General features: G+C 31.9%; 2 protein-coding genes across 2 annotated transcripts in view; both read left to right on the top strand.

Moving 5' to 3' along the window:
• Positions 1–1430: 1430 nt before the first annotated feature.
• On the top strand, positions 1431–7249 carry LOC119835794 (protein tailless). The gene is made up of 4 exons (XM_038360790.1): positions 1431–1455; positions 5890–6126; positions 6216–6937; positions 7061–7249. The coding sequence occupies exons 1-4, from the start codon at positions 1431–1433 to the stop codon at positions 7247–7249; spliced, it is 1173 nt and encodes a 390-aa protein (XP_038216718.1).
• A 7935-nt stretch (positions 7250–15184) lies between these two features.
• The window catches only part of LOC119835488 (calcium-binding mitochondrial carrier protein SCaMC-2), a 26220-nt gene continuing 15310 nt past the window's right edge, over positions 15185–26094 (top strand). The window contains exons 1-4 of the mRNA XM_038360337.1: positions 15185–15577; positions 16883–17006; positions 17233–17320; positions 18831–18942. Coding sequence (XP_038216265.1) covers positions 15404–15577; positions 16883–17006; positions 17233–17320; positions 18831–18942 — 498 coding nt within the window. The 5' untranslated portion in view covers positions 15185–15403. The remainder of the gene's footprint in view (positions 15578–16882; positions 17007–17232; positions 17321–18830; positions 18943–26094) is intronic.

The following is a 26094-nucleotide window of genomic DNA, read 5'->3' as shown; positions in this document are numbered from 1 at the left end:
ACCCGGCCGGTTCATCCGCACTATTGTCCGTCTCTACTTACTGGGATTATCCTCGGATAATTACCTGTTTTGCGAAACTAAATAATTACATCACAAAAAATGCAATTTTTACATCTAAATGACCGACAAACAAACAATGAGTGCGAAGTCCATTGCTACTGTGGATGCATTGTTCTGTTTACGCAAACCTAATGCTCAACAACTTGTAATTATTATATGTAATTTCTTCGAATTTTATCATCCCATGATCTTTTGGTTACGGGTGATTATTTCATATAGTCTTATTCATGTTTTATAATTTTAAAAATTTCGAATCGTATAATTCTCTCCTCTCACATTTTTTTTTCTTTCACGCGAAAACCACTGAATTCACATTGATGTATCTTATGTACCAGATTAACACATTACATAAGGAAATACTTGCTTAAGACGGGCACAGCATGCGACACATTTTACTAAATGTGTCGCATGCTGTGCCCGCTGATATATATATATTATTATGTTATCTATGGTAGTATATAAAGTGACTGTCATTTTTAAATTTACTGTCCTACATTTTTTAGTACAAAGATTTTCACAAATACTCAATTGTTAGATTGGCGCTTTAAATAGCTACGTGTTCGTCGAAGGGCACTCGACGTAAAAGCCGTTTAGTTTAACAAGCATTGGGGAACAATAAGAATAATTAATAAAAAATAAGTAGTGCTTCGCTTTATGCCCAAAAAGATGTTAGTTGAAATAAACAATAGTGCTTTATTTCTTACATTTGTTGCAATTATTTGCGATTCTTTACTTTTTCTTTTACTTCATGAATGAATTTGAAGGGCCCTTGTAAAACCACAAGTGACTATCCAGCACTTGAGGGTTAAATTCGCACGTAGCAGTGTGAGAAAATTGGTTTATACTAATATCGTAAAAAATGGCGAACAGTTTTAATTCCATTATATTCTATAAATGGATGAAGAAATATTTTAAAATATGAGTGAAATAAAAAAAAGGATTATAAGATAAGAACACCTTATATTAATCGATTATAGATATGTAATGATACTTTATCTCATTGAAAGTTAAATATTACATAATTATTAAATATGGGATGAAAGTAATAATAATTCTGCGAATGATCAGAGCTAAAGCTATAACAAAGAACTTACCAATGCATAACGCGCATTTTATTAAATGAGTTTATAACGACAAATGTTATGTTGCACAAAATTAAATATTACTTACATTAATTGGTGATATTATGATGATAAGATTTTTTAAATTAATTTAAAAACTAACTTAATAATCACTCATATTAAAATATGAGTGATAATTAAGACCTATTTGAATGTAGTTAAAGTTAGTTGTCTGGATATAAGTAGTGTTATTATGAATTTAAGCGTCTTTTATTTTTTCCTTCTATTTCAGGGCTTCCCTGAGGCAAAATGCACGCGATCCCAAGCACGTCCAGTAAGTATATATTCTTTATTTATGTATATTTAGTAGAACCATTTGCTATGTATAACTCATCTATTACTTATCCCAATTATTGAAATGAATTCGTATTTAAAATTGAATCAAAAATAAATGCTGCCTTGTTGATCAATGATCAATGATAAATTGGTTAGATAATTAGTGGGAATTGTGGAGTGTTGAGATGACGTGTTACAGCTAATTTGGGCTTTGAAACAAAATGCAGTTCCCACGCGTGCATCCACGCATCTGCCTCCGTTCGCACCCGTCATCCCCGCGAATTATAATGATAACGATACTAGTCAATTACAACATTATTAGTTCAACGAATGCTTTTTAATACTGCCCATTATCGTTATGTGCTTTGTCTATTTCTGGTTTGTTTAGCGATGATTACAAATGAAAATGGATGGTACTTCAAAACATATATGAACATTATTTGAAAGTTTGCGTAGGTCGTGTTCTATATGTTGATGTTGTGATTGTGAGTTTCGTTCAAGAGTGATTTGTCGATGAAGACATCTTATGACGAATAAGCTTACGTATATAATTTTGTTGTTATAGAAAAGTTGGGTATAAAATGGCCATGTGCAATTCAGTGAATACTAAATATCGCACTAATGTTACAAATGTGAAAGTTTGTTTGTTTGGATGTTTGTCCGTCAATAACGCTGCAACTGCTCAAAGGATTTTGATAAAATTTGGTAAAACACAGGGTATGAGCTGACTTGGGTTATAGGACACTTTCTTTCCCGATTAAATGCTCTTTTGGTATATAAAAAGAATCTTGAAATCCGTCTAGTCTAGTATATTATAAAGATAGTATCTTCTGTATACAATATACATTTCTTCTGTGCGTATGTTTTTACTGAACTCTTACTGGTTTTTTAGTGGCTTGATTTGAGAATTAAATATTTAAGTTTGAGATAAGGAAGTTTTTTAAAGCTTTCAATTAACAATTAACAAAGCAATTACATTCACAATTAACAAAGCATGGAAATAATGAACTTACCACAAGAAAAATAAATACTCAGTACGAAGACAAAATATTGCTGCAATGAAAGCTTGATTCTGTTCCACGAAATCAATACGTTTAATTGCCGTAAATTATATGTTCTGAAACAAATTCCTATCGAAATGTTGTTCTCGTTAATAAAGCAGATATTTCTCAATTATAACAGAACATTGGCTGGCGTACAGATATGAAATTATTTGATTAATTACAATGTTTTCAAGTACTACATTCATTCCTAGAAAGGACGGTGTTTCTTATACCTTAGCGATTTATTACTTCTTTGCGCTAGAAGGTTTGGTTTAGTTTATAAGGAAAGTTATTTAAATATTTTTTCGAGTGTTACTTTGCTTTCTCTCTTTTCTTTCCCTTACTTTTAATTGTTACTTTCTTTTTTGTTTTTTATTGCTCTAATTAGTTTATTGGTATCATGTGTATTTCAGTGATTTTAAATGATTTCTATAAGTGATAACAAAGGAGTGTATTATTTTAGTTATATTGATAATATATAGTTGTACATATTTATGGGTAGGGTAGGGTTTTAAAGGAGTGCATTTAGTTCTTAATTTTTTATATTTACTTGATGTCATTTCTTTAATGTAATACCCGTTGGTGAACCTAAAATAAATAAAAAATACAAGAAGTATTTATAAGTATTTATTTAAAACAATATTCACACATACACACTTATAAAATTGACAATTTATAACAATTACAATTTAGTTAGTATAAAAAACTAAAACAAAAAATAAAACTAAAATAAATAAAAATATACAAGAAGTATTTATTTAAAACAATATTCACACATACACACACTTTTAAAATTGACAATTTATAACAATTACAATTTAGTTAGTATAAAAACTAAAACAAAAAATGGCTAAATAATTAAAAACCAACCGATGTCGTTATCAGTCGATTAATAGTATCTTGTTAAGTGTTTGAACCCTATGTACGAGTCACGCAATACTGGTCACAGGTGACAGGTCGCACGTTAGGGTTGATAATATCGTCCAAAAGGGATGAAATGTTCCAACCGCATCCGGCGCTGTATGCTCATAATAAAACAATAGATGTTCTCTTTCCGATCCCTTTTACATATCAAGAAGAAATATAATAAACACATTTAATGAACTTAATAACAATGCCCGATTATTACATTTATAAAACAGATTACCCGGTAAAATTTTGTATCACCTACCTATATGTGTTTGTGAATAATATAGTCGAAACTAAATAGGAACATGAAGTATTACAACTGTTGAATAAAGTAAATGAAATACGCATTAAAAGTTATGTATATGTATATGTAAATTACAGCTGTCCCATATTGTGCTGAACGTAGGTAGAATTGCATTTCTATTGTGGAAACGTGTCTATTTGTTCCGATGCTACCCTGTTTGTGATGTATCTGCGTGTAAATAAATCCTTTAATTTGGCATATTCAGTATCTTCAAAACTACATTTTCAATGTATTTGGTATGATCATATATCAATAATTAGTCGCCGTTTATGAGGCTAATATATTGCATTGTTTCAATACACACTGTACTATAATAATTATTAAGTAGATACTTACATCGGATTCTGAGACATCGATACCATTGAAACATTACACAACATTTCATAGAGTTAATATACCTAATATAAATCCAATATTTTCACATGTCTGCCCAGTTTTGTCTTGGAACCTGTCATTACCTCAAGTTGTATAGAGACGTTAAAATTCCCAAGCCCCACTTCTTGGCTTTTATCTCATTGTCTATACTTATTCAGAAGTCTCGTGGTTTTTTTGCCATCATCATATATTTGACACCGCGTTTCCTGTTCCGCAAGTGTAGGCATTCATGTGCACCGTTTTATTCGGTATGTCTTATTGAATGGAAATGCCTTTGTGCCTTTTCGACTGGGGTTGCGTTTGGAGGTGTATTAATAAAAACGTTATTATCTCTTGATCTCTTTCTGCTAAACGGTCTGTTTTGTGCCGTGGGATACGGCCTTAGCGATTCCAATTCAAATGATGAAAGATGTTCTGTGATTGATAAATAGATATATTATTTAGTATGTAATATTTTCTGATAACTATTTGTTTTTTGTACACCGTTAGAATTATTGTTAGTTTTTGAATGATTTACTCAATTTTTTTATTACAGCGGTGAACTTAGTTACTTTAATTAATTGTTCAAATGCTTATAATTCATGTAAGTAGATAAAGAGAAACTGTAGATGAAATCGTTGTCTTCAATTTCATTTTCATTTCCATCAACGCTTAAAGCCTATTTTAAACTACACTATACTATTGTTCTTTATAGTATAGTGAATAAGGTTAGTGTATAGGAAGCCAATAAAATATAGTTCAATACAGTGTGAGCTTGCCAACAACAAATGCGCGATTTTGTGATGCTATGAGTTATAGATCTAATAGATGCTATATTGTAGAAAGCGTAGTCTGTAAGCCGCTTACAGGAAATAATGTTGATATATTTTATATTCTATCACTAAGTTTTACTTTAAAATCATATCTTAACAGAAAGGCAATTACAGCAAAGGCGTGAATGTGGTTGTTAAATATCGGGTGGAGTTACCCTTCGAGAGGGCGGAGTTTCCCGCACCGGGCCCAATACAATTTCTTTTCGTTTCAAAGTTGACTACCAAGTTGTAATTGTCACACTTTTGTATGTCTGATTTATGACTTGGCTAGGCGCCTATAAGGTTTTAGTAAATAATAAAATTGTTTATTTATAACTGCAGAGAAATATTTATCCATATTATGTATCTACTATGTCTAGTGTATACGTTTCCATATAAATTATAGTCAATATGTAATTTCAGTATAAAGTTTTGAAGTATTTAAGCGGCTTTTAAATGTTAACATAAATACATGTTATGTAGGTATAAGCCGAAAGGTTTTTGAAATGCAGTTGATTTTCACAGATGAGTAATTTTTAACGGAAGGTCGTCAGTGGATTTCGGTCAAAGAATTTGTTGTCTGTCCTCATTGAGCTTTAACCGATACATTTACTTTTTGAAAACAAATACCATCGTATTGCGAATGATGTTTATTGATATTTATTAATCTCAACGTTTCGAGCATCAAAGCCTGTGTAACCGCAAATATTTATAATGCTATATTAAATATTGAAATTATATTACCTATCCACTAGTAGCTAGTTAAACTGGAAAATTGTTATTCTGATTTTTATCCATTAAGCTCATATTATGGTTCGATGAATGGTATTATTTTGCAACAAGTGGTTATAGCTATAGCTGGATGAGCCTGATAAGAGGTTATTTTACGTGATGCGGTGCAATTCAAACAGTTTCATTTACGTCGATTTGTACGCGGTTTCTTCTGCCATATCAGCAAAAGCTTAGGTACATATAACGTTTAGATGTAAATTTCCCCTGTTTTGTTGCAGACCGAATATTATTCGACGTGCCTTGCGTTGTTTGCAAGGACCACTCCTCGGGTAAACATTATGGTGTGTTTGCTTGCGATGGTTGTGCTGGCTTCTTCAAAAGATCAGTGAGAAGAGACCGTCAATACGCTTGTAAAGCTCGAACGCCCGGCCTTTGTCTCGTCGATAAAGCTCACAGAAATCAGTGTCGTGCTTGTCGTCTGTCAAAGTGTCTCAACGCCGGCATGAACAAAGATGGTGCATACTAATCTTAATTATTACCAACAAAAGGACCAGTTTATTGAAACACTTCGAAGTTTATTTAAATATTTTTTCTTTGGTTACAGCTGTTCAACACGAACGTGGGCCTAGAAACTCAACAATTCGAAGGCAAATGGCGTATTACTTGCGTGACCCAGCGCTGCCTTCTTCGGATGTGGGACTTCCTCCGCCCCCGCCTCCGCCCTTAGATTTAGCGTTGAACAAACAACCGTCCGTTACTACTATCTTGCCACCGCCACCGCCGCCACCGATACCTACTGCTATGATTCCGTTATATAATCCCTATGGCACTCTCTACAGTGGCATCTCTGCATGGCCTACACCGCAACCTCCTCTCGTATTAAGGGTGCCATCTCCACCTCCCATTACACTACCTTCGATGTCACCGGAAGCTTTAAGAGAAGCAGGCGCAAAAATAGTTTTCTTGAACGTCAACTGGGCTAGATATGTCCCTGGTTTTGAGAGTCTGTCAATTTCCGATAGAACAATTCTTTTGGAAGAATCGTGGAAAGATCTTTTCATATTGGGTTTGACGCAATTAATAGAACCCATTAACTTAAGAGCTCTTATAGGCCCAAGCCATACGTTTAATATGGTGGCAATCGATGAATTTCAAATAATCCTAAACGATTTATATAGAATCCATCCAGATGGTAATGAATATTCTTGCTTTCGAGCAATTACTCTCTTTAATTATAATTATCTAGTCGCTCAAAGGACACGGCAATTCGAAGATTTAGCTGCCATATCATCACTTTCAAGCTTTTACCAGTTCTCCATGCAGCAGGTAAATTTTAATACTAGCATACAACCATATAACATAGTAATCATAACTTTTAACAAACTTACTATTAATTGATTTGTGGATTCACTTTTGATAATAATAATTGAAATATCTAATTTGTTACAGTACGAGATGAGGATAAACCCATTAGACTTGAACCGGCTTAATAACTTTATGCACATCTTGGTCAAAATGAAAACAGTGGAGACCAACATCATCGAAGACTTGTTCCTTCGTGCCACAATTGGGCATATTTCTGTTGAAAAACTGATCAGCGAGATGTATACTACGAAAAAGGAACTATTGATTTTCTAGAGTAGTGGACCATTTTGGTACTTGGATGAAGAGGGGCGTGCTTAGTGTATCAGCCCCATAAAGTGCCAAATAGTTACATGATGAGATGTAACTAGCCTTTTAATATAATATACATGTGAAAAGTGATCTCTGTGTATTCTATACAGACAATTAACTGGAAAGGGAACTAATAAAAGCAAGCAACTGTTTGTTACTCTTACGTGAGGGATATCACCTAAGAAGAATTAGCGAAATGATTTATCGTGAAATGTAAAGTTAAATCCAAAATGTAAAATACATAATCGTATTATTTGATTTCAACCCCATTAAGCGAGTAATGAAACTACCAGTTAAAAGAAGCTAATGGTGTAAAACAATTTTTAAAGTCGAAGTGGTAGTTTCGGGGTGAAAGAAACAAAAAAAAAACTTTCCTATTTGTAATATAAAGTTTACATAGCATATATAGTAAAGATGTAGGTACGTAACTACTTCTCGGTGATCATGATACGCCCTTAAAACAACGTATGTCATCAATTCATAGCGTAAATAAATGTGCTTGCTTATTTCAAATAACCACACATTGGTTGTAATCATAAACTTACATTAAAACGCAGCCAATATAAAAAATATGTTATAGGAATTATATTATCGTAGGTAATCAAAAATATATATTCTTTTCAATAAACTAAGGTATTATCTAGTCAATAACAATTGTATTAAAAGTTATATTGATTAATTATATGTCTAGTATCGACGCATTTTATCAAATTTCTCGTCGCACATTCATTATAAATTATTATTTATTAAAGGATGAAATATGATGTAAGTCTCTCGCTTAGTATTGACATTAAAATCCTATTGTTATTGTTATTTGTTGTAAGAAATAATTGTAAATAGATGTTAAGATATTGGTTGAATACTACGACCCTACCCTTGTAAAATAGATGTCTTTTTGTAAATTATGAAGACATAAATAATACGCTGTTTGTATGGTACTTAAAAAATAGTAGACGTAGATGAATTATTGTAGGTATGTGTCAATTAACTAGCAGTTATGTAGTATTAAGTATCATAATTAATTGCCGAATTAATTGTTATAATGTTAAAATTCTACAAAATCAGAGTTCGTGAAATCTGAAATTATATTTTAATGTAATAAAATAAATTAGCATCACATTTACAACATACCTTTTAATCAAACGTTCAGTGAGTACTTCATCACAAATTCAATATTTCCCAATTTTCAAAGAAATTCCAACAGACTATGGGAAATTCATTCCTGATCATCTTTAATATGTAATGTACTTATTATAATGACTATTAAATTATAAATGGGATTTGTTCGCTTTTTGAAAGCAGGATTATTATTTTAGTGAAAATATTCCAGTGTTTTTGTGTTATCAATGTTCCAATTACATTCCAATAAATGTTACTCAGCAAATATTTGTTTTATTTGTGAATATACCGTATAACTAACGTTTTGTTAGGTAAAAAACTATAGTATGTGCTAACTTACTAGCATAAAAGTACATTAGCTATTACATAGTATTAGATTATCTGATATTACCATTGTCTATAGTATCTAGACATCCATAATATGTAGACTAGCTTAATCTCGCGTCTTCACTTGCGTTAATTGTGCTTATTCTCTGTGCCCAATTAATCTGATCGTCTATTTTTGCGCGTAAAAATAATAAGCATAGTTGCAAATTCGCGTTTATAATTTAAATAGGAATTAGTAGTAGAAAATCGAATAATTCTGTACATTGCAGATATAAGAACATCATTTTGGAGGCCACTCTAAAATAAATGAACCCTCATTTACAATTATACACTACAAAATTAAAACATTGTAATGTATGTTATGTCTTAATATGTAAGGTTAATTAAAAATGATTGTGTATCTACCTATGTAATTATTCAACTAGTTATAGGCATATTATGGCCAGTGCCAATTTTCACTAGATTGTTTTACAGTGTACAAACTATGGCGTTTGTATATCCTACGACATAAAATGACCATAAATGACATTCCAGCAAATTAAAATTGGGACAAATTGAGAAATAACTATAATGCTACCCAATAAAGGGGGCACGCAAGCTCGGGAGAGCATACGTCTGTATCGATTAATAAGGAAATTCTGAAAGTTACTCAAAAATACATATAAAATGTTGGCCAGTCTAATATTATAAATTTTAAACATGAATTTAAATACCATACCGCTCGTATAAAAACTACTAATGAAACTTATACGATACATGTATAGATGTTATTTGCATTACCTAGCGTTGCGTAAATAACGGTCGTCTAAATTATTTTTTACAATGCGATATATATTTTGAAATGATGGATTTGTTTTAAACCTTATTTACCTAATCCATAATAACAAAAACATTACATACTATATACTTATTTATACTATATACTTAAAAGAAATTAATAATACCTAAAGAATTGTGTAAATTTGTAACCTAGAAATATCTATGTAAAAGTCTATGAAAAAATTAAATAAATTTTTATATGTGGTAGTCGAGCACGCTTCGGCACGAATTGGGCCAGCTCGCACCGGGGAAGTTCCACACCCCCACAGAAGACCGGCGTGAAATAGCATTCTGCTGTGTTTCGTTCGGTGAGTGGGGGGGCCGGAGGCCCATATCTTTTTCCTTATCCTTCCCAGTCCTTTCCTTTATTCCTCTCCCCAATCCTTTCTTATTCCCTTCCCAAAAAGTCGGCGATCCATTTGTAGAGGCATTAGGTCTGCAATGGACCTCATGCCTCTATAAATGTTCATGGGCGGTGGTAGTGCTTACCATGAGACGACCCACCAGCCCCATTGCCGACTGTGAAATTAAAAAAAAAAAAAATTGTAATCATCAAAAGGGTACACGGAGCCTAATATATTTAATAATCAAGAGAAAGTGCTACGGCAAAATATTAAAAGTATATATAGAAATTCTAAAATTTATTAAACGTGCATACTAAACATGTAAAATAACATAAACAGAAATACGTCTACTAGGTACACGATAATTATTTTGCCTTTATTAAGACTCCTTTTTTCGTTGACATCGCTAAATAAAGCTATAGGATCATCAGATCTTCTGCCCTGACATGTGTGCATCGTCCATATTGTGTGTAAATCCCCGATTAATCTACAACTTTTATAAGCTTTTGTTCACTCCCTTTCAACATTTTTTTATATCACCCCGATTTTGTAACAATGATATCACTGCGATCATTCTATTTGTCACTTTATGTAGTCTATTTAAAAGCGATTTTAAAATATATGCATGTATTTGTAAAGTCGCGGGAATTTTTCCCTTAACGACGACTCAATAGGATTGACTTCACAATAAACTCGAAGTGGTGCAGCCCGCATTAACTTCTACAGTTTAGTCTTTCGGTCACGTCAGTCAATTTTTGTATTGTCATTTTGACATAATAGCAATGCCATCCCCGCGGATTTATTGGTTGGCATTTGACTATACTTACCTCAACTTATGGGGCAAATAGTTTGGCTCTCGTTTTTACAAATAGGGTTGTTTGCACGGGTGTACGGGATGGGAGACATAATATGAATTTGAAAAGCCTACTTAACTAAATATGACCCGATTATTGAGTGAATTTAATAAAGAATAATAGAGCGACAGTCCTTTATGTTTGTGTCACATTATAGGGTTTGACTACGTGATGATATTTCTCAATGAAGTCACGCTGTCTATTGATGTAAAAGACCTTAACCGTTTGCGTATCTTCAACATTTTACAATTTTACAAAATTATTATTGTTAAGTGCTTACGTTATTAGGTATGTCAATATTAAAAATTATAGAGTCTAAAATCTTGTTTATTTATGTAAAGCGACACATTTTTATAAAAAAAAGTATAAATTATAATAAATTATTTATGTGTTGCTAAAAGTTAATGCAATATTTTGCTGTCAAATATATGAAAATAAGTAACCGTGGATTTAGTTTCATTGGCATTTAACTTTGTTTGTAACACTAGCAAAATATTTTAGCTTTCGATTGTTGTGTGCAACATTCCAATAACTCGGTGCTGAATTTATTGCGAATGTTTTTATTAGTTATTATTAATCTAGCTAGAACTACGCTAGCAGCATTATACGCATGGTACACGGTTAAAAAGCAGCCTATATGCTAATCCAGACTATAATATAGGTATATGTACGTTGTACCGAATTTCATACGGATCCGATTCACTGTTTTTGCGTGAAAATATAGAAGAAAAGAGAGAGAACAAAGAGCCATACATCTATACTTATCTTAGAAATTTTTGCGTATAAATAATAATTGTTGAATTTACATAATGCAGGCCTTTTGTTAGAAAATATTAATATTTACGAAAATGAAGGTGCGAATGCCTCAGTATTTTTGGCGCAAAGAAAATCTTTTTTGCAATTTTAGCAATTTTAACATAAAGAATAATGAGTTAGTGAATAGTTTTATTTGATATTAACTTAGCTTTCTTTTACGATTTTAAAAAACAACATGTACATTAAACATTGCAGAATGTTTAATGTTATAATTTTTATATTGCTAAGTAGATTTCTATTTGTTCAATTCCTTCAATAATGTTGTTCTCTAATTACCTACTAATATAACACTTTTCAGCTTTCGCCCCAATAACGTCTACTGTATCGGAAAATAATATTGTAATTTGTAATACTGATTAGCGACAAAGTTTGTTTAAAATCGCCTTCTATTTAATTTTTTTACTAAAACAACGTAGGTAAACAAAGTAATGTGTACATAAAGTTACAAATGATAATATATTTTTGAGTTTAATACATTACAGAAGTAGACTGTATTTATAAATATACTCTAATTAGCATTAAAACTTACATGTAGACCTATCTATGCAACGGAGACTGCACGTGATTTTAATCCCCCTCAAAACGTAAGAATAATGGAAATATTGTCTCAAAAATTTCGAATCTATCATGATGTATAAAATACGGTTTATTTTTAAATAATACTGCCATAATTTTTAAATAATAAAAACCTATAGCAAAAATACCTATAAAGTATGATTCCACTGCAATGTAGTACTCCTCAGAATCAAATATTACACCTACATCACTGGCTACAGGTTATACGGATGAAAGCTTAAATCTTTTTTTTTGCGGGATTTAATTTATGCCGAACACGCTTCGGCATAAATTGGTCTAGCTCGCACGGGGAAAGTACCACAGCCCCACAGAAAATAAGAATGAAATAGTTGCATGCTACTGTGTTTGAACGATGAGTGTGGAAGGCGGAAGCCCGTTTCCTTTTCCTCGTCCTTCCCAGTCTATTCCTTCTTTCCAGTAGTCTTTCCATAGCTCATCCCTTTCCCCTACAAATTTTGTAGTCCACACGAGCGAACCCGTGGGCGAAAAGCTAGTCCTTCCTAAAACAAATTTAATTATTACCACATACCAGAAATCCACTTATGGATAGGATAAGTATCCTATATAAAAGGATATCCTATATAACCTATCCTATCCTACTACTAGTAATATTATAAATGCGAAAGTTTGTGAGGATGGATGTGTGTGTATGTGTACGTATGTTTGTTAATCTTTAACGCAAAAACTACTGAACCGATTGCAATGAAATTTGGTACGTAGATAGCTCTGGAATAACACATAGGCAACCTTCTTCTCGATATTTCTACGGGATACAGACTAATGCGGGTGAAACGGTGTATTCCATTAAAATACCTGTCAAAAAGTGTTAAATGATGAAGTTCTTATAATTGTAAACATGAAGTTTATATCCTCTTTATTGCATTTCACAAAAATATTATGCAAATACCTTTATTTAGTTAATTTCACACCAATTCATATTTAATTTTAGATATCTAAATAGAAGTTACTAATATTTTATTTTATGATTTTCGACCATCTTTGCTTAGGAAATAAAAAAAACTAACAGCTGTTGTTTTTTTTTATACCAAATGGGAAATACCTACCGGGTAACATTTCTCACCTCTTAAAGTTACTTGTTACTATAAATTGAACTAAAATATGATTAGGCATTTAAATAGATATTTCCACCTTCATTGCTACAAAACATATTGGCTAAAGCCATATCTAAGGAAAACTTGTCAAATACTTTTATTGATTGAGATTTTATTAGGCCTTATATTTTGTTTTGTTTAAAGCACTTTGTATAAAATTGATTCACATATTTTGTCTAATCAGTACATAGTATAAAACAAAGTCGCTTTCTCGGTCCCTGCATCCCTATGTCAATATCTATGCTTAAATCTTTAAAACTGCTTAACGGCTTTTGATGGGTTTTTTTTAATAGATAGAGTGATTCAAGAGGAAGGGGTACATGTTCAATAACATCTATTAAATTACTCCGAATTTAACGCGTGCGAACCCGCAAACAAAAGCTAATTAATAAATAAAGTTAAGATAAGTATATAAAGTATATAAAAATAATAATACAGAAGGAACATAAAATAAAATAGAAACATCTATAATTTGCGGTCTTATCGCTAGGTAAAGATGCAAAGAGTAGAGAGTGCCCTCTCTCCTGATATTTTACCCCTCAATTGAAGCACCATCTGTTCTTCTTAACTAGAAATACGGACACAGCATGCATAGTTACAAAGGTGTATACCTACATTACCTACCATGTTCGACATTTGATATATTTTATACATTATTTTTTTTATCTTCATTATTATTTTATACCTTCTTGTAGAACATATAATTACAAGAAAAGCAGATCAAAAAACTTGTGTATAATTTTATAAATATGGCTTTAAATTAAAGGCATACATAGAGAATAATAATTAAACGTTACTAGAGACTAGTTAATAATTACTAGTTACGCCATTATATCAACAAGCTATGTTGCTATAAATTAAATACATATAATATAACGAGTGTCGCTATTGTTTTAAATCCACATAACGGATATATGTACCTTTAATAAGATTTTTTTTTAAATATTAATACAGAGACATCTGTAGTTACTTAACCAAAACTAAATAGTTGTTTCAAGTAAAGATTAAAAGATGGCGCCGCTATCTTTTTCGTCGAGCCCAATGTAGGCCAGTGTCCTCCCCCTGTAGCGACCTCTTTCATCTATTGTGAAAGTAGGCATAGATATTTAAAAGAAAGCAAAAATATAGTTACGAAAAGAGAATTCATCTTAGTTTGACATTAATATATTTTGAATTTAGGTCTGAACAATTTGATTGAACCTAGTATTACGTTATCTGTGATTGAACTAAAAAAATATTATGAATGTAGATCCCATTCTGTTACCGTTCCAATAAATCATTTTTTGGTGAATATTCATCCAGTTTGACCAGCACTAAGAAAAAGAATATTTAACGATGCGCGATTTTTCTTAATACTTAATACGTTTTGCATTATGGACCTCGGTAGAGAGTGGGTTTAATATATGTGAAGTTAGTTTTTTTGCTTGATACTCCAAGGGTACAAAAATTAATCTGGTGAAACTACATTAAAATTGTGTGGAAAATTATTATGACGAATTAGCTGTAAAGAATGCTTCACGCATGAAATATACAACGTATCAATGCATCCGCAAAGGGACTACTTTCGTGGATTTTTATATCTCTATTCTAGCAATATGGTAGCTGTCGTCGTAATATTTTAAAAATCGTCATATTATTATAATCCAACTCGCTGAATAAGCTGGCTAAAAGTTTGGATCTGTAAGATATAATACATAAACTAGTCTTTGGAGAAAAAGAGAAAGTGTTTCCGATGTAATAGTGTATATATATCAGAAATAAACTTATGCAAAAGAGGAAGGAGGAAGGAGAGAGTGAGTTAGTACGAAAATCTGATCACAGATGACGCTAAAATAACCTTATTGCAGATTGTTCATGGCCTAGAAAATTCAGCGCACTGCCGTATTGTAAACTGTCTATGTGTGTTAAAAGTTTATGCTACTGTAGTCTGTACTCAGTACTCACACTAAGATATTAGTCCGCATCCGCAAGTGGAAGCCGACGGCAGCTGTCAAAATTTCTTTCGCATGGAAAACGAATTGAATCAGTTAAAATGATTTTTTACGAGCCACTATTTTAGTAAGGTTAAAGTTATGTATATCCGTACGAGTTCGTACATAGAGTCATTATCTCATTCCCTCAAAAGTAGTACTTACGCTAACTACAGACACCATGGTGCAGTGTCATCCACCGTTGGAATTGGAAGAATTGCCAAAAGAAGACGAAGAAAGACTGGAAAAATTGTTTTCTAAACTTGACGCAGACGGTAATGGGAAGATCGATATTCACGACCTTTCTGTAGCCCTCAAGGAATTAGCTCCACACATCAATCGAAGTTACGCAGAGGTTAGAATTTAAAACATCTATAAAAACTTAACGGTATTTTCACCGTATGGTTTATATCATGAGTGAATCACGCATTTGTAATAAACTCAAATTTAGAATGTCGTCATGTAGTTCTATGATGACGAACACATTTCATACAACCTTTTTCTTAAAAGAGTTGTGAAAATAACTGAAAAAGTTTTTAATGTTCCCAGTATAAACGTTTTATTTATTTTAAGGTAATTTTGTAATATTGTTATCGGCAGTGGGCAAATAAATCGGCAAAATCATGGGAAAAAAACAAGTGCAAAATTTTAAATTTCATACTTTTATGTAATGTCTACTCCATACATCACAATATTATCTCGATCTGTCAGTTATTTATCTAAAGGGATATACAGATCCAATATAAATCATACATGTATATTATATATTTATATATAAATAAAAAATTCTGTGACCTATATAAAAACACCTAAACATATCCAACTCCTGGGATAGTGCTGAATGCTTAAACTTAGCGCCTGGTCCTGGGTTTGTTTTCTGGTGGTGCCTAACAAAAACATGACTTGGTTTGAAAGAATACAGAAGGCTGAACACCTACTTGTCCATAAAGAAAAAAATATCAGAGAAACAATGTAGTAGCCCATTTCCCACAAAGGGATAAGGGGCTTCAATTATGCAATAAATTTTTAATTGAAATGTTAATTCAACTGCAAGCTTACAATGTTAATTTTAATTATTAATATTATGGAACAAGTAGATGACATAATGTACATGTTCAATTAATGTATCCTGTGTTCAATTGCTTTTCTAGTTTGCATTATATAATTTTATTGTTTCTCTTGTTGGTACATTTTTGGTTCAAATAATATTTCCATTGAACACTAATCATATAGATTATTATCATAATTGATGCAAAAACAGTGCAGCTCTTCAATCTCATTCAATGTCTTATATAACAAGACTACTATACAGTGTTATATAAGTGAAGGTAAAATGATATTTAACAGTAATCATGCAATATATTTCTTCATAAATTGTATGTTTCTCACATTATTCCATTTAAAGAAGAAGATAACTAAGGATAAAGATAAAAAAATGTCTTTTTAATACCATGTTTTTGCAATGGTTGTTATGACAAAAAAAACAAAGTGAAAAGAGAAAGTGCATTTGCCTTTGTATTCATGTTTTTTTATGAAAACCATTCATCACTGTTTAAATCAAGATATTTAAACTATATGGAAAACCATTAACTATTTTCTTCATGTAATCTTATACATTTGTCTGACAAAACTAACAACTGAAATCTGTTTTATTTTGCAGAAGTTTTTGGCAAAAACGGGAAAAGATGCTGGGGATGTCACACTGTCAGAATTTATTCATTATGTGCGGGAACATGAAAAAAACCTTAAGCTCCAGTTTTCTCATCTTGATAAAAATAAAGATGGTATGTTTATTACATAAATTTATTCCAGTTAAGTTCCATGAATTTTATAATTACCATTCTGTGTTATCTTTTAATTAATATGCTTGTAAATATGTTAAAAATTTATAAGCCAGTATATTTTATGATCTTAGTCTGTAAGGTGTAAATGAATAAATAAAAAATATATAAAAGTTTTGATCGAAATATGGCCTGTGTTGAATCTTTATTGGTGTGTTTCTGATCACAGGAAAAGTTGATTTGGAGGAACTCATATCGGCATTTGCTGATTTGGGCATTGCAATTGGCAGAAGCGAGGCAACAAATCTGCTAAAGAGGTGAGCATAAACACTCATATAGACAGGGTCCATAATTACAATTGTGTATTTTAGTTATAGGCTATTTTCATTTGCATAGATTTTGTTCGCTAAACAGATATAAATAAGGTTGTATTATAGTACTGAATACTACGTGTTTAGTCATGGCTAGAATGTAGTATGTTATATACCATTTTTAATTCATATATCAATAAATCATTTATTGCTGCAAAGTATTCATCCAGAATATGTGTTAGGATTCAATAGGTATGAAATATCCCTACAAAAGACATAAATCTAACCATAAGACAAATAAAATGTTTCAGAAGAGCTGTTTGGCCTATTTTAAAGTGGTAAGTGAAAAAATCACGTAGAAAACAGCTTCGCTAATAAAAGGTGTACAAAGAAAATGGATATATTTGTTTTGTTGTGTCAATAACTAATCAAAGTACAATACGTACGAGTGATTTAGACAGTGTTGTTTTTAATTAGGTACCTTTTTGTTGTTTTTAATTACCTACCTAATTAGGTACTTTCATATCCGTGTTCACAAAATCTTAATACTAATAAATACGGTTTCTGCCGATGTTTTGTGAATTAATGAAAATATGTCCAGACAAGTTTTACAGCATTTGTGAATTGATGTTCACCTTCAGCACATGTAACATGTAGAAGTATAATACTCCTAGATTTCACCTAGAATTAGATTAACCTACTTTAGAGATTATAGTTTATAGATGTAGCATTAAATGTTCAATGCTTTTGCATGTTACATGGTATCATGACTATGTAATGCTTTATTCGTATATTTGTTTTGTATCCTGCGTATATGTTGTTTAAGATTGTATGTTTGGTGTTTCCGTTTTTTTTTTTAATTTTAATGCATATTTTCTCTTTTATTTGAACATATAATCTATGTATCTATACAAAGTTGGCATTAAATATGAAATCCGAAAAACATTTATTTTTTAGAAGAAAAAACACCATCCATGTTCATATTTACTAAGTAAAAGTTTGAATAGTATATGGACTTAAGCTTGTTAATTATTTTAATTAAGTTTTACCAATTGATATAAAGAATCGAGTATTCGCTTATTAAAAAATTATGGTATTTACTACAATATTTGAATGTATATGATAATGATAAATGAAATGAATTTGTTTTGGAAATTGCTTTAAATCATTAAATAATATACCTACATCATAAAATATTTGTATTCATATACCAATAACACAGTATCGAGTAAATTTGTTGCTATTACAATACTATCCGTATATTCCCATAATAAGGAAAGTATTGTAAAAGCACCGACTTTCCGCGAACTCTAAAACAACAAAGGAAATTTTAAGTTTAAAACAGCAAAATATACCAAATGAATTATTACAACCATGACTTATGCTTTGGTTCTAAATTCAAAAATATTTGATGTAACAATGTATCGAATTTGGTGTCACAGATAATAATAAAAAGAAACATAAATAACCGTAATATATTTTAAACGAAAAAATGAGCATTTTTTTTTGTTGACAGGATGGATCAAGATGGAAGTTTGAACATCAGCTATGATGAATGGCGCGACTACCTCCTCTTGGCACCGGCTTCCGACATCCACGCACTTATTAGTTTCTGGAGGCATTCCACTGTAAGTTTGATATCATGTAGCTATTATTCTGCCCGCGGTTCACTTGTTTTTTTCCGTACTTGTTATTATGTTGTCGTAAAGTTGAATTTTCGTCGAAATTTTGAGAGTTGAATAAGATAATGGTAGAGTTGGCAGAAATTGATATATTTTTCTATATTATATATTTTGTTATATTTAATTTCGTGCTTCAATCGCAATTCTTTTTTTAATGGAAGTTATTACCTTGTTATGTAATCTTATTTAGGTTTCTCTATACATATGTTACGAAACCTTATAACGACGACATTATATCCTAATAGAGATCTAATATCATATTTACTTCTAAGAAACGTTTATAAACTACGTCCATGTAAGAAACTTTTTGGTCAACAAAACGCATGCGGATGTTAATCCGCTAAAACGTTAAAAGTTTTTTAACTAAAACTCAACCATATATTTATTCATTAAGACTTCTAGAAGCACCTTTGGTCGTCATAAGAAATTTTACCATTTACCACCGCAGAGAAGATTCGGAAAGAATAAAGACAACTGACAGATTTCTTTTGAGATTTGATGATCAGAGCTAATGAGATTTGCAACATGTAAAATAGTATAAAAATTATGTAATATAATAAAAAGTGAATAAAATATTAAATAACGTAAATCCATCCACAGTCTCATGATTAATTAAAAACCGATTTTCGAGTTTGAAAACTAGTCAGACGCGTATGCCGCAGTGGTCTGACGTATTGCCTCAAAACATTTGCCTTTGATGGCGATGCCTATTAGGTTATGTCGACGTTGCCTATTACTGAAGACACCGCTGTCGCTATCTATCAGATCAGCGACAACGGTATATTTAAGAAGATTTATGAATAAATATTTAAGTGGGTTGGTTTATATTCAACGTGCTTATTATTTCGAATTATTAAATACAAGCTGCGCCCCGCGGTTTCACTCGCGTAAGTCCGTATCCCCTTGGATTATCGGGATAAAAAACTGCCTATATGTTATTCTAGTTGTCCAGCTATCTACGTACCTTACGTACTACGTAATTTCATTGCAATTGGTTCAGTAGTTTTTGCTTAAAAGAGCAAGAAACACACACACACACACATCCTTACAAACTTTCGCATTTATAATATTAGTAGGATAGAAAGATAATGTCCAGAAAAAGAAACACAAGAGTTAATTTCAAACCAACTTTATATAATTTGTTGAGTGTCAAATAATTGTCATTTCTTATTAAAATTTAAAAGTGTGTTTGTTATTTTTCTGTCACGTCTCAACGAAGCTATTTTGTCGTATTGTATTCTGGAGACAGTTTCGAGAGATGTATGCAAATAGAGAGTACTATATTACTCTCTTTTCTATTGTTTACATACAGAAAGTTCATTTGAATCACTATTAAATTTCAAAATGCCGATAGATGGCGTTTTATTAAATATGTTACACGTGAGACAGTTGTTAATTAAGGAATTTCGCAGGGGGATCTAAAATATAGATGTATATAAAACCCAAATCCTCACTTAAATAAAATTTTCCTCTCGAGAGTGACTTTGGAGTTTTTTTTTTGTATTATAATATGTGTCTTTTACTAACTGTTGCCCGCGGCTTCGTTCGCCTGATTAAAGGAAAATACGATGGTAATAAGAAGTTAAACGGGTTATATCGTTATATAATATGTCAGTTAGTGTCATAACCTCCTATCTCCAAGCACAGAACTCACACTACAAATTCAATTGCGATGTGAAAGAAAGGCAAACAAACATATTTTCGCACGTTTATTATTAGTGAGGATAATATTCAAGATCTGAAATTATTATTCCAATAAAAAAATGGCAATGTTACACAACGTTTATATTTTATTGTATTATTGTGTAAAACTATCGCAGAAACCTTTATAATGGTGACCTCGACGTTATATGACAGGTATATTTGAAATAATAATGCTGAGAAAGATTTTTGCATATCGCTGAAATGTTTCCGAGTTTGTTAGCGGATCGATCATCTGCTTATCACATTTTCGCATGACAAATAGGATTACATCAATCTTTTGCTCAACTATCCGAAACGAAAATATATATTTTAGATAATGTTCTCCTGTGATTAATTTTTTTTTTTTTTTTTGTGAATATCCATATTTTATTGTAATCTATATCTTTACTTTCTATTTTTTTTTGCTTTACTTATAAAGCTGCAATAAACAAACATATCTTATGATTGTTTGCAAGCGATAATCTCAAAACTATGGGATATATTTCAATACTTCTTTCACTATTGGATATATTCGTAAACTCTGAGTGCTTATCACACTATCACACTAATAATATAAATGTGATAGTTTGGTTGGATGTTTGTCAGTCAATCACGCTGAAACTATTTAACATTGTGATGAAATTTTATATACAGACAGGGTTGAGCTGACTCGCCTGATAGGATACTTTTTATGTCCCCTTGGGATAAAATAGGAATCTTGATATACGGGCGGAGCCGGGAAGAGCGTCTAGTAGGCTATATATTAATGGACGAAGCCGGTGCCGAACCCTAGCTTATTTTACAAATTATGAAATACATATATTATTTTTAATAACTTCGGATACTCGTATTGATTTATTGTCTTAGACGTTTTTATCGATGTTGCCAATAAATCAGCGTCTCATCTTGTTACGTTGTCCTATTTGCTTGGTACAAAAGTTAAAACGCAGTTTAAATACGCATAAATTGCCTTCCTTTAAAGGCAAATAATACAAAAGAAGGATCGTACAAAAAAGTATTGCGTCTATTTTCAGTTGTAATCTCGCGCACTTATTGAAATAATTCTATTGTTGATCTAGTTGAGATCGTTAATCTTGAAGGTTCTCCAATGTTACTGTTGAATTATTCACACTGCGATGTATCAGTGTGGGGATCAACGTAATAACAAGACTGACCTCCTTGAACTATCGCGTGATACTTTTCACGTAGGGTTGATACTTTTTACAAGTTCTTATGTACACGTCTCTCCTGCTTTTTCTACTGTACTGCAGGTACTGTAGGTACTGTAGGTTATCTACTGCCATGTATCCTCTCATAATGCCAGGGATTAAAAGTCTTTATTGTTATTAAAGTTGAAAGTGTGTGGATTTTCCATGTACCCGGACTAAGCGGTTCAACTCTACATTCTTTATACGAACCGCAAGGGACTGGAACATGCTTCCTGAGTCTGTGTTCCCTGACGGGTATAATCTGGGGATCTTAGACTACATCCACGCTTACCAGCAGGCGAAATAGTATTCAAGCGCTTCCCTATCACACAATAATAAAAAATAATTAAAAATTGCTTTTTTCTGTTTTTCGTTGTTGACTTGTCTTTTACTCGTAACATGTTGTTAGGTTCGCTATCCTTATACTTATAGCTGCGCCCCGCGGTTCCACCCGCGTAAGTTCGTATCCCGTAGGGATATCGGTATAAAAAGTTGCTTATGTATTATTCCAGTTGTCCATCTGTCTACGTACCAAAATTCATTGCAATCGGTTCGGTGGTTTTTGCGTGAAAGAGCAATAAACTCACACACTTCCTTACAAACTTTCGCATTTATAATATTAGTATGAAGTAGGATAGGATAGGATTGATGTTATAATAAATAAATGAATAATTATTTAGACATGGTTAAATATAATGAAAAAAAAATTACGTGTACTACAGGTTTTATATGAATTTTGTTGACTCACTTTATACAAAGTTATCGTTGTATTATCTCATGTTTTTTAGTTGAGATATTGATAATGAATTTATTTATAACACGTGAATGATGCAACTATTCCTAGTTTTGCGAGTTAGATTATTGAAAATTAAAAATAAAAATTTACTGTCATTTATTACTTCAATTACCCAAATTCGACAAAAAGGTGGTTATGAAGTGCGCCTTCATCTTTATTTAGTACCAGCCGTAACCCGCGGCGTCACACGCTGGGTATCCGGGTAAAAAGCCTTTGTTCTAATCCAGACTATAATCTACCTCTGTTTCATCCAAATTTCATACAGATTAGACTGCTTTCGCGTGAAAGAGTAACAAACATCCATACATACTTAAGGGCGTCTCAAGTTATGGAGGGGCCCTTGGGCATGTAAGCATTTGGGGCCCTTTTTGAAAGTATAAGTAAGGAAATATTTGGTCCTCCGGGTCCCCCTTGAGGATGGGGGCCCTGGGCACGGGCCCCGTATACGCTTATCGTAAAGACGGTAATGTGCATACTTACAAACTTTCGCGTTTAAAATATTAAGTAGGATGATGACCTATTACTACTTATATCAGACGGAAACGTTAAAAGAGACTGGGAATGTATGGCAACATATTTTTAAGTGCATTTATTATTTATGCTTATAATTTTATATTAATGTTATACACATCGATATAAAATTATATCGTAATAATGATATGTCATATAATTAAATCGCCTACTATTACTATAACTGATGGTGCTAAAGATTCGATTGAGTATTCGGTGATACCGTTTGGGTGCATGCAGCAGCCCTGGCTCGGCTTGTTATTCGATAATTGGACCATCCATTAGATCTGCGGGCTCGTCTGTGGGCGTATCCATACGTAGATGCGTCACCACCGATACGTCATAGCAAACCGCCAGTGACGGGTTAGCTCCGAACTGCGTATGTAGGCAATAAAGTTAATAGGTACCGTTTATATAGCACTTAACGTCTGCAAAATTTATATAAGACGAGGTGCAGATTGTTTATGCAACCTTTTTTTATATTATTTTATTTTTTTGTTTTTTTTTTTTAATTTTCAGCGCTATCTGCACTAGCCTATATATGATATAGATTTGAAAATGATAATGTATTTTTCAGAAACTTTGAAATAGTCTTGTTTATATAAGAATGTATGTACATGTTATAATAGATAAATAGCAGATCTTATGTAATGTAATCGGTCCAGTAGTGTCGAAGCCTAACATTTCAAACAAACAACAATCACACACACACACACACGCTCACACAATCAAATACGTTCTGTTTATAATATTAGCACCAATATTAGTGTAGATTACAGAGATGCTAGTATATTCATGATAAATCCGGTTCCTCGTAATATTTGGTGCAGTTCCACTGTTAATACTCAAACGAGATATGAGGATAAAAGACGAAAATAGATGTCGTTTTAAATGTAAATTTTTTTACTAAATATCTTGAGTTACAAGTATACTCTTAGATCTAATTTGGAACCAATAATCTTACACTTAGTTTGGTTGAAGAATTATTGTTCTTACTAAATAATATATGCATCTTTAAAAAAAAATAAGGCAGTTACTCACACTGTAAATAATCATTTGACATTTCACGGATGTATATTTGATTTTATGTTTGGTGAAATACCATTTCTTATTCACGTAAGGGTGAGATTCGTTATGCCTTTGAATGTCTTGATCAATTTCATGATTTCAAATTAAAATGTCACGTAGACATGTCTCTCTATTGGACCACATAAGTAGAATATATATCAGTTGCTTCCCCAAAACTAAACATAATACGTTAAAATACTATGCTATTAAAATAAAAGAATTATGACTTGAAGAAAACTAGGAATTTAGCTGTCGTTTCTTTTCTTAATTGGGGTAGTTTTTACATGTGTCGTAAGTGATTAAAATAATTTTGTCTACTTTGGTATCGAGAGATTCCAATTTCCGGTTTCAAACTGTACATAGAATTTAAATTAACTTTCGCTGTTATGCGATCCAATTTTAACCAATTTGAAAGGGTGTTTCTTTTTTGTTTTTTTTTTTTTCACTTCGCGATGTAGCGATTTTAGGGCAAGATTTTTGTGTCTGGAATATATTATTAGAGTAGAGATGAATACGTACTACTTTGTAAAACGCATAATTTCTATGACAATTTACTTTGACCACGCGGACGGAGCTGCATTTAGATATACTAAGATATACGCTGCTAATTTTGAACCAGTACCCGGATACGTAGTGGACCTTATCTAAAAGTCTAACAGTCGGTTTCTTTCCACTCACAGAATGATATAAACATTACTTTGTTTGTTTTGTTTACGTCTAGACGTCCCTTTAGTCCCGTAATCGTTTACATGTGTCATCTCAATGTTCAATTCGTTTACTTTCCATTATCACCTAGGGCCTGGGCGATCATATTGTATTTGATAGCCGCTAATTGAATGCTGCGTCGTTTTACTATTATATAAACTTTTGTACTGTTGCTTCTGTTCTCAAATGTATGAACAAATTGGTGTTGGTAAAGGTTGTCTCAATCATAACATTTATTGTTTTTTCTGAACAAATGTTAGAACTTTTTCATATCATTCACTTTTAAATTAAGTACTGTCAACAAACAAATGACATCCATGACAATTTATAAAATTGCGGTGGTGGACTATAATTGAATAACCTTGGATTAAAGAACAAACGAGCGTATAAGAAATATGTTGATTTTTCTATTTATCTGCACGTTAGATAAACCTCCACTGCTCGAAACAGCATGTACAAGACTCAAAAGGTCGACGACATGTCACATCCGCCAACTCGCACTTACCAGGGTTGTGGATTAGGGCCTGAACACTCACAGGCGATCCCCACAGTTGATAATCGTATATAAGCTGACGTTGATTACAATATATCCTCTATACATTCGGAAAAATAGGTAAAAATAAATTTGAAAAAACAGCACAGGTCATGTTATCATACTCCAGCGAACTTCAGTGTCATAAAGTGTCTGTGTCGTGATTACCTTATCGTTTTTTATAATTGTATAAAAAACAGATAAAACTGAAGATTATAACATCAATTATTTGTTCAATATAATAATTTAGTTTTTGTGTTTATTCGAACTTATTACGCACATTTTTATACGTGTTAATATTAAATTTGGGGAGATATTATAAATAAGATATATACTAATTGTGGTCTTTCTGGAGTTCAAGATTGTTTGTCAAAATAGAAATTGTACCTCTAAACATTCATCTATTAACACAACATTTAATTATACATATAAAAATATAGGGACTTGCGTTCATTTGGAGTTTTCAGTTCCATAATTGATTATACCGTCTAACATCACGATACCACTAAAGTACGTTGACATAATAGACTACAGGCCCATATAGAAAAAATTACGGGTCATTTGAACCACCAGGTGACCTATCTAGAACGATATAA

Source organism: Zerene cesonia, chromosome Z, assembly GCF_012273895.1.
Source record: "Zerene cesonia ecotype Mississippi chromosome Z, Zerene_cesonia_1.1, whole genome shotgun sequence".
Taxonomy (NCBI): domain Eukaryota; kingdom Metazoa; phylum Arthropoda; class Insecta; order Lepidoptera; family Pieridae; genus Zerene; species Zerene cesonia.
Note: the sequence above shows the minus strand (reverse complement) of the source record. Positions and strands in the feature narration are given on the sequence as shown.

What these genes read in the sequence shown, in the direction of transcription:
- LOC119835794 (XM_038360790.1), top strand. Translation starts at nt 1,431, where the DNA reads ATGCACGCGATCCCAAGCACGTCCA. An exon ending in CGCGATCCCAAGCACGTCCA is followed by an intron (nt 1,456 to 5,889) that starts GTAAGTATATAT and finishes GTTTTGTTGCAG; the next exon opens with ACCGAATATTATTCGACGTG. An exon ending in CGCCGGCATGAACAAAGATG is followed by an intron (nt 6,127 to 6,215) that starts GTGCATACTAAT and finishes CTTTGGTTACAG; the next exon opens with CTGTTCAACACGAACGTGGG.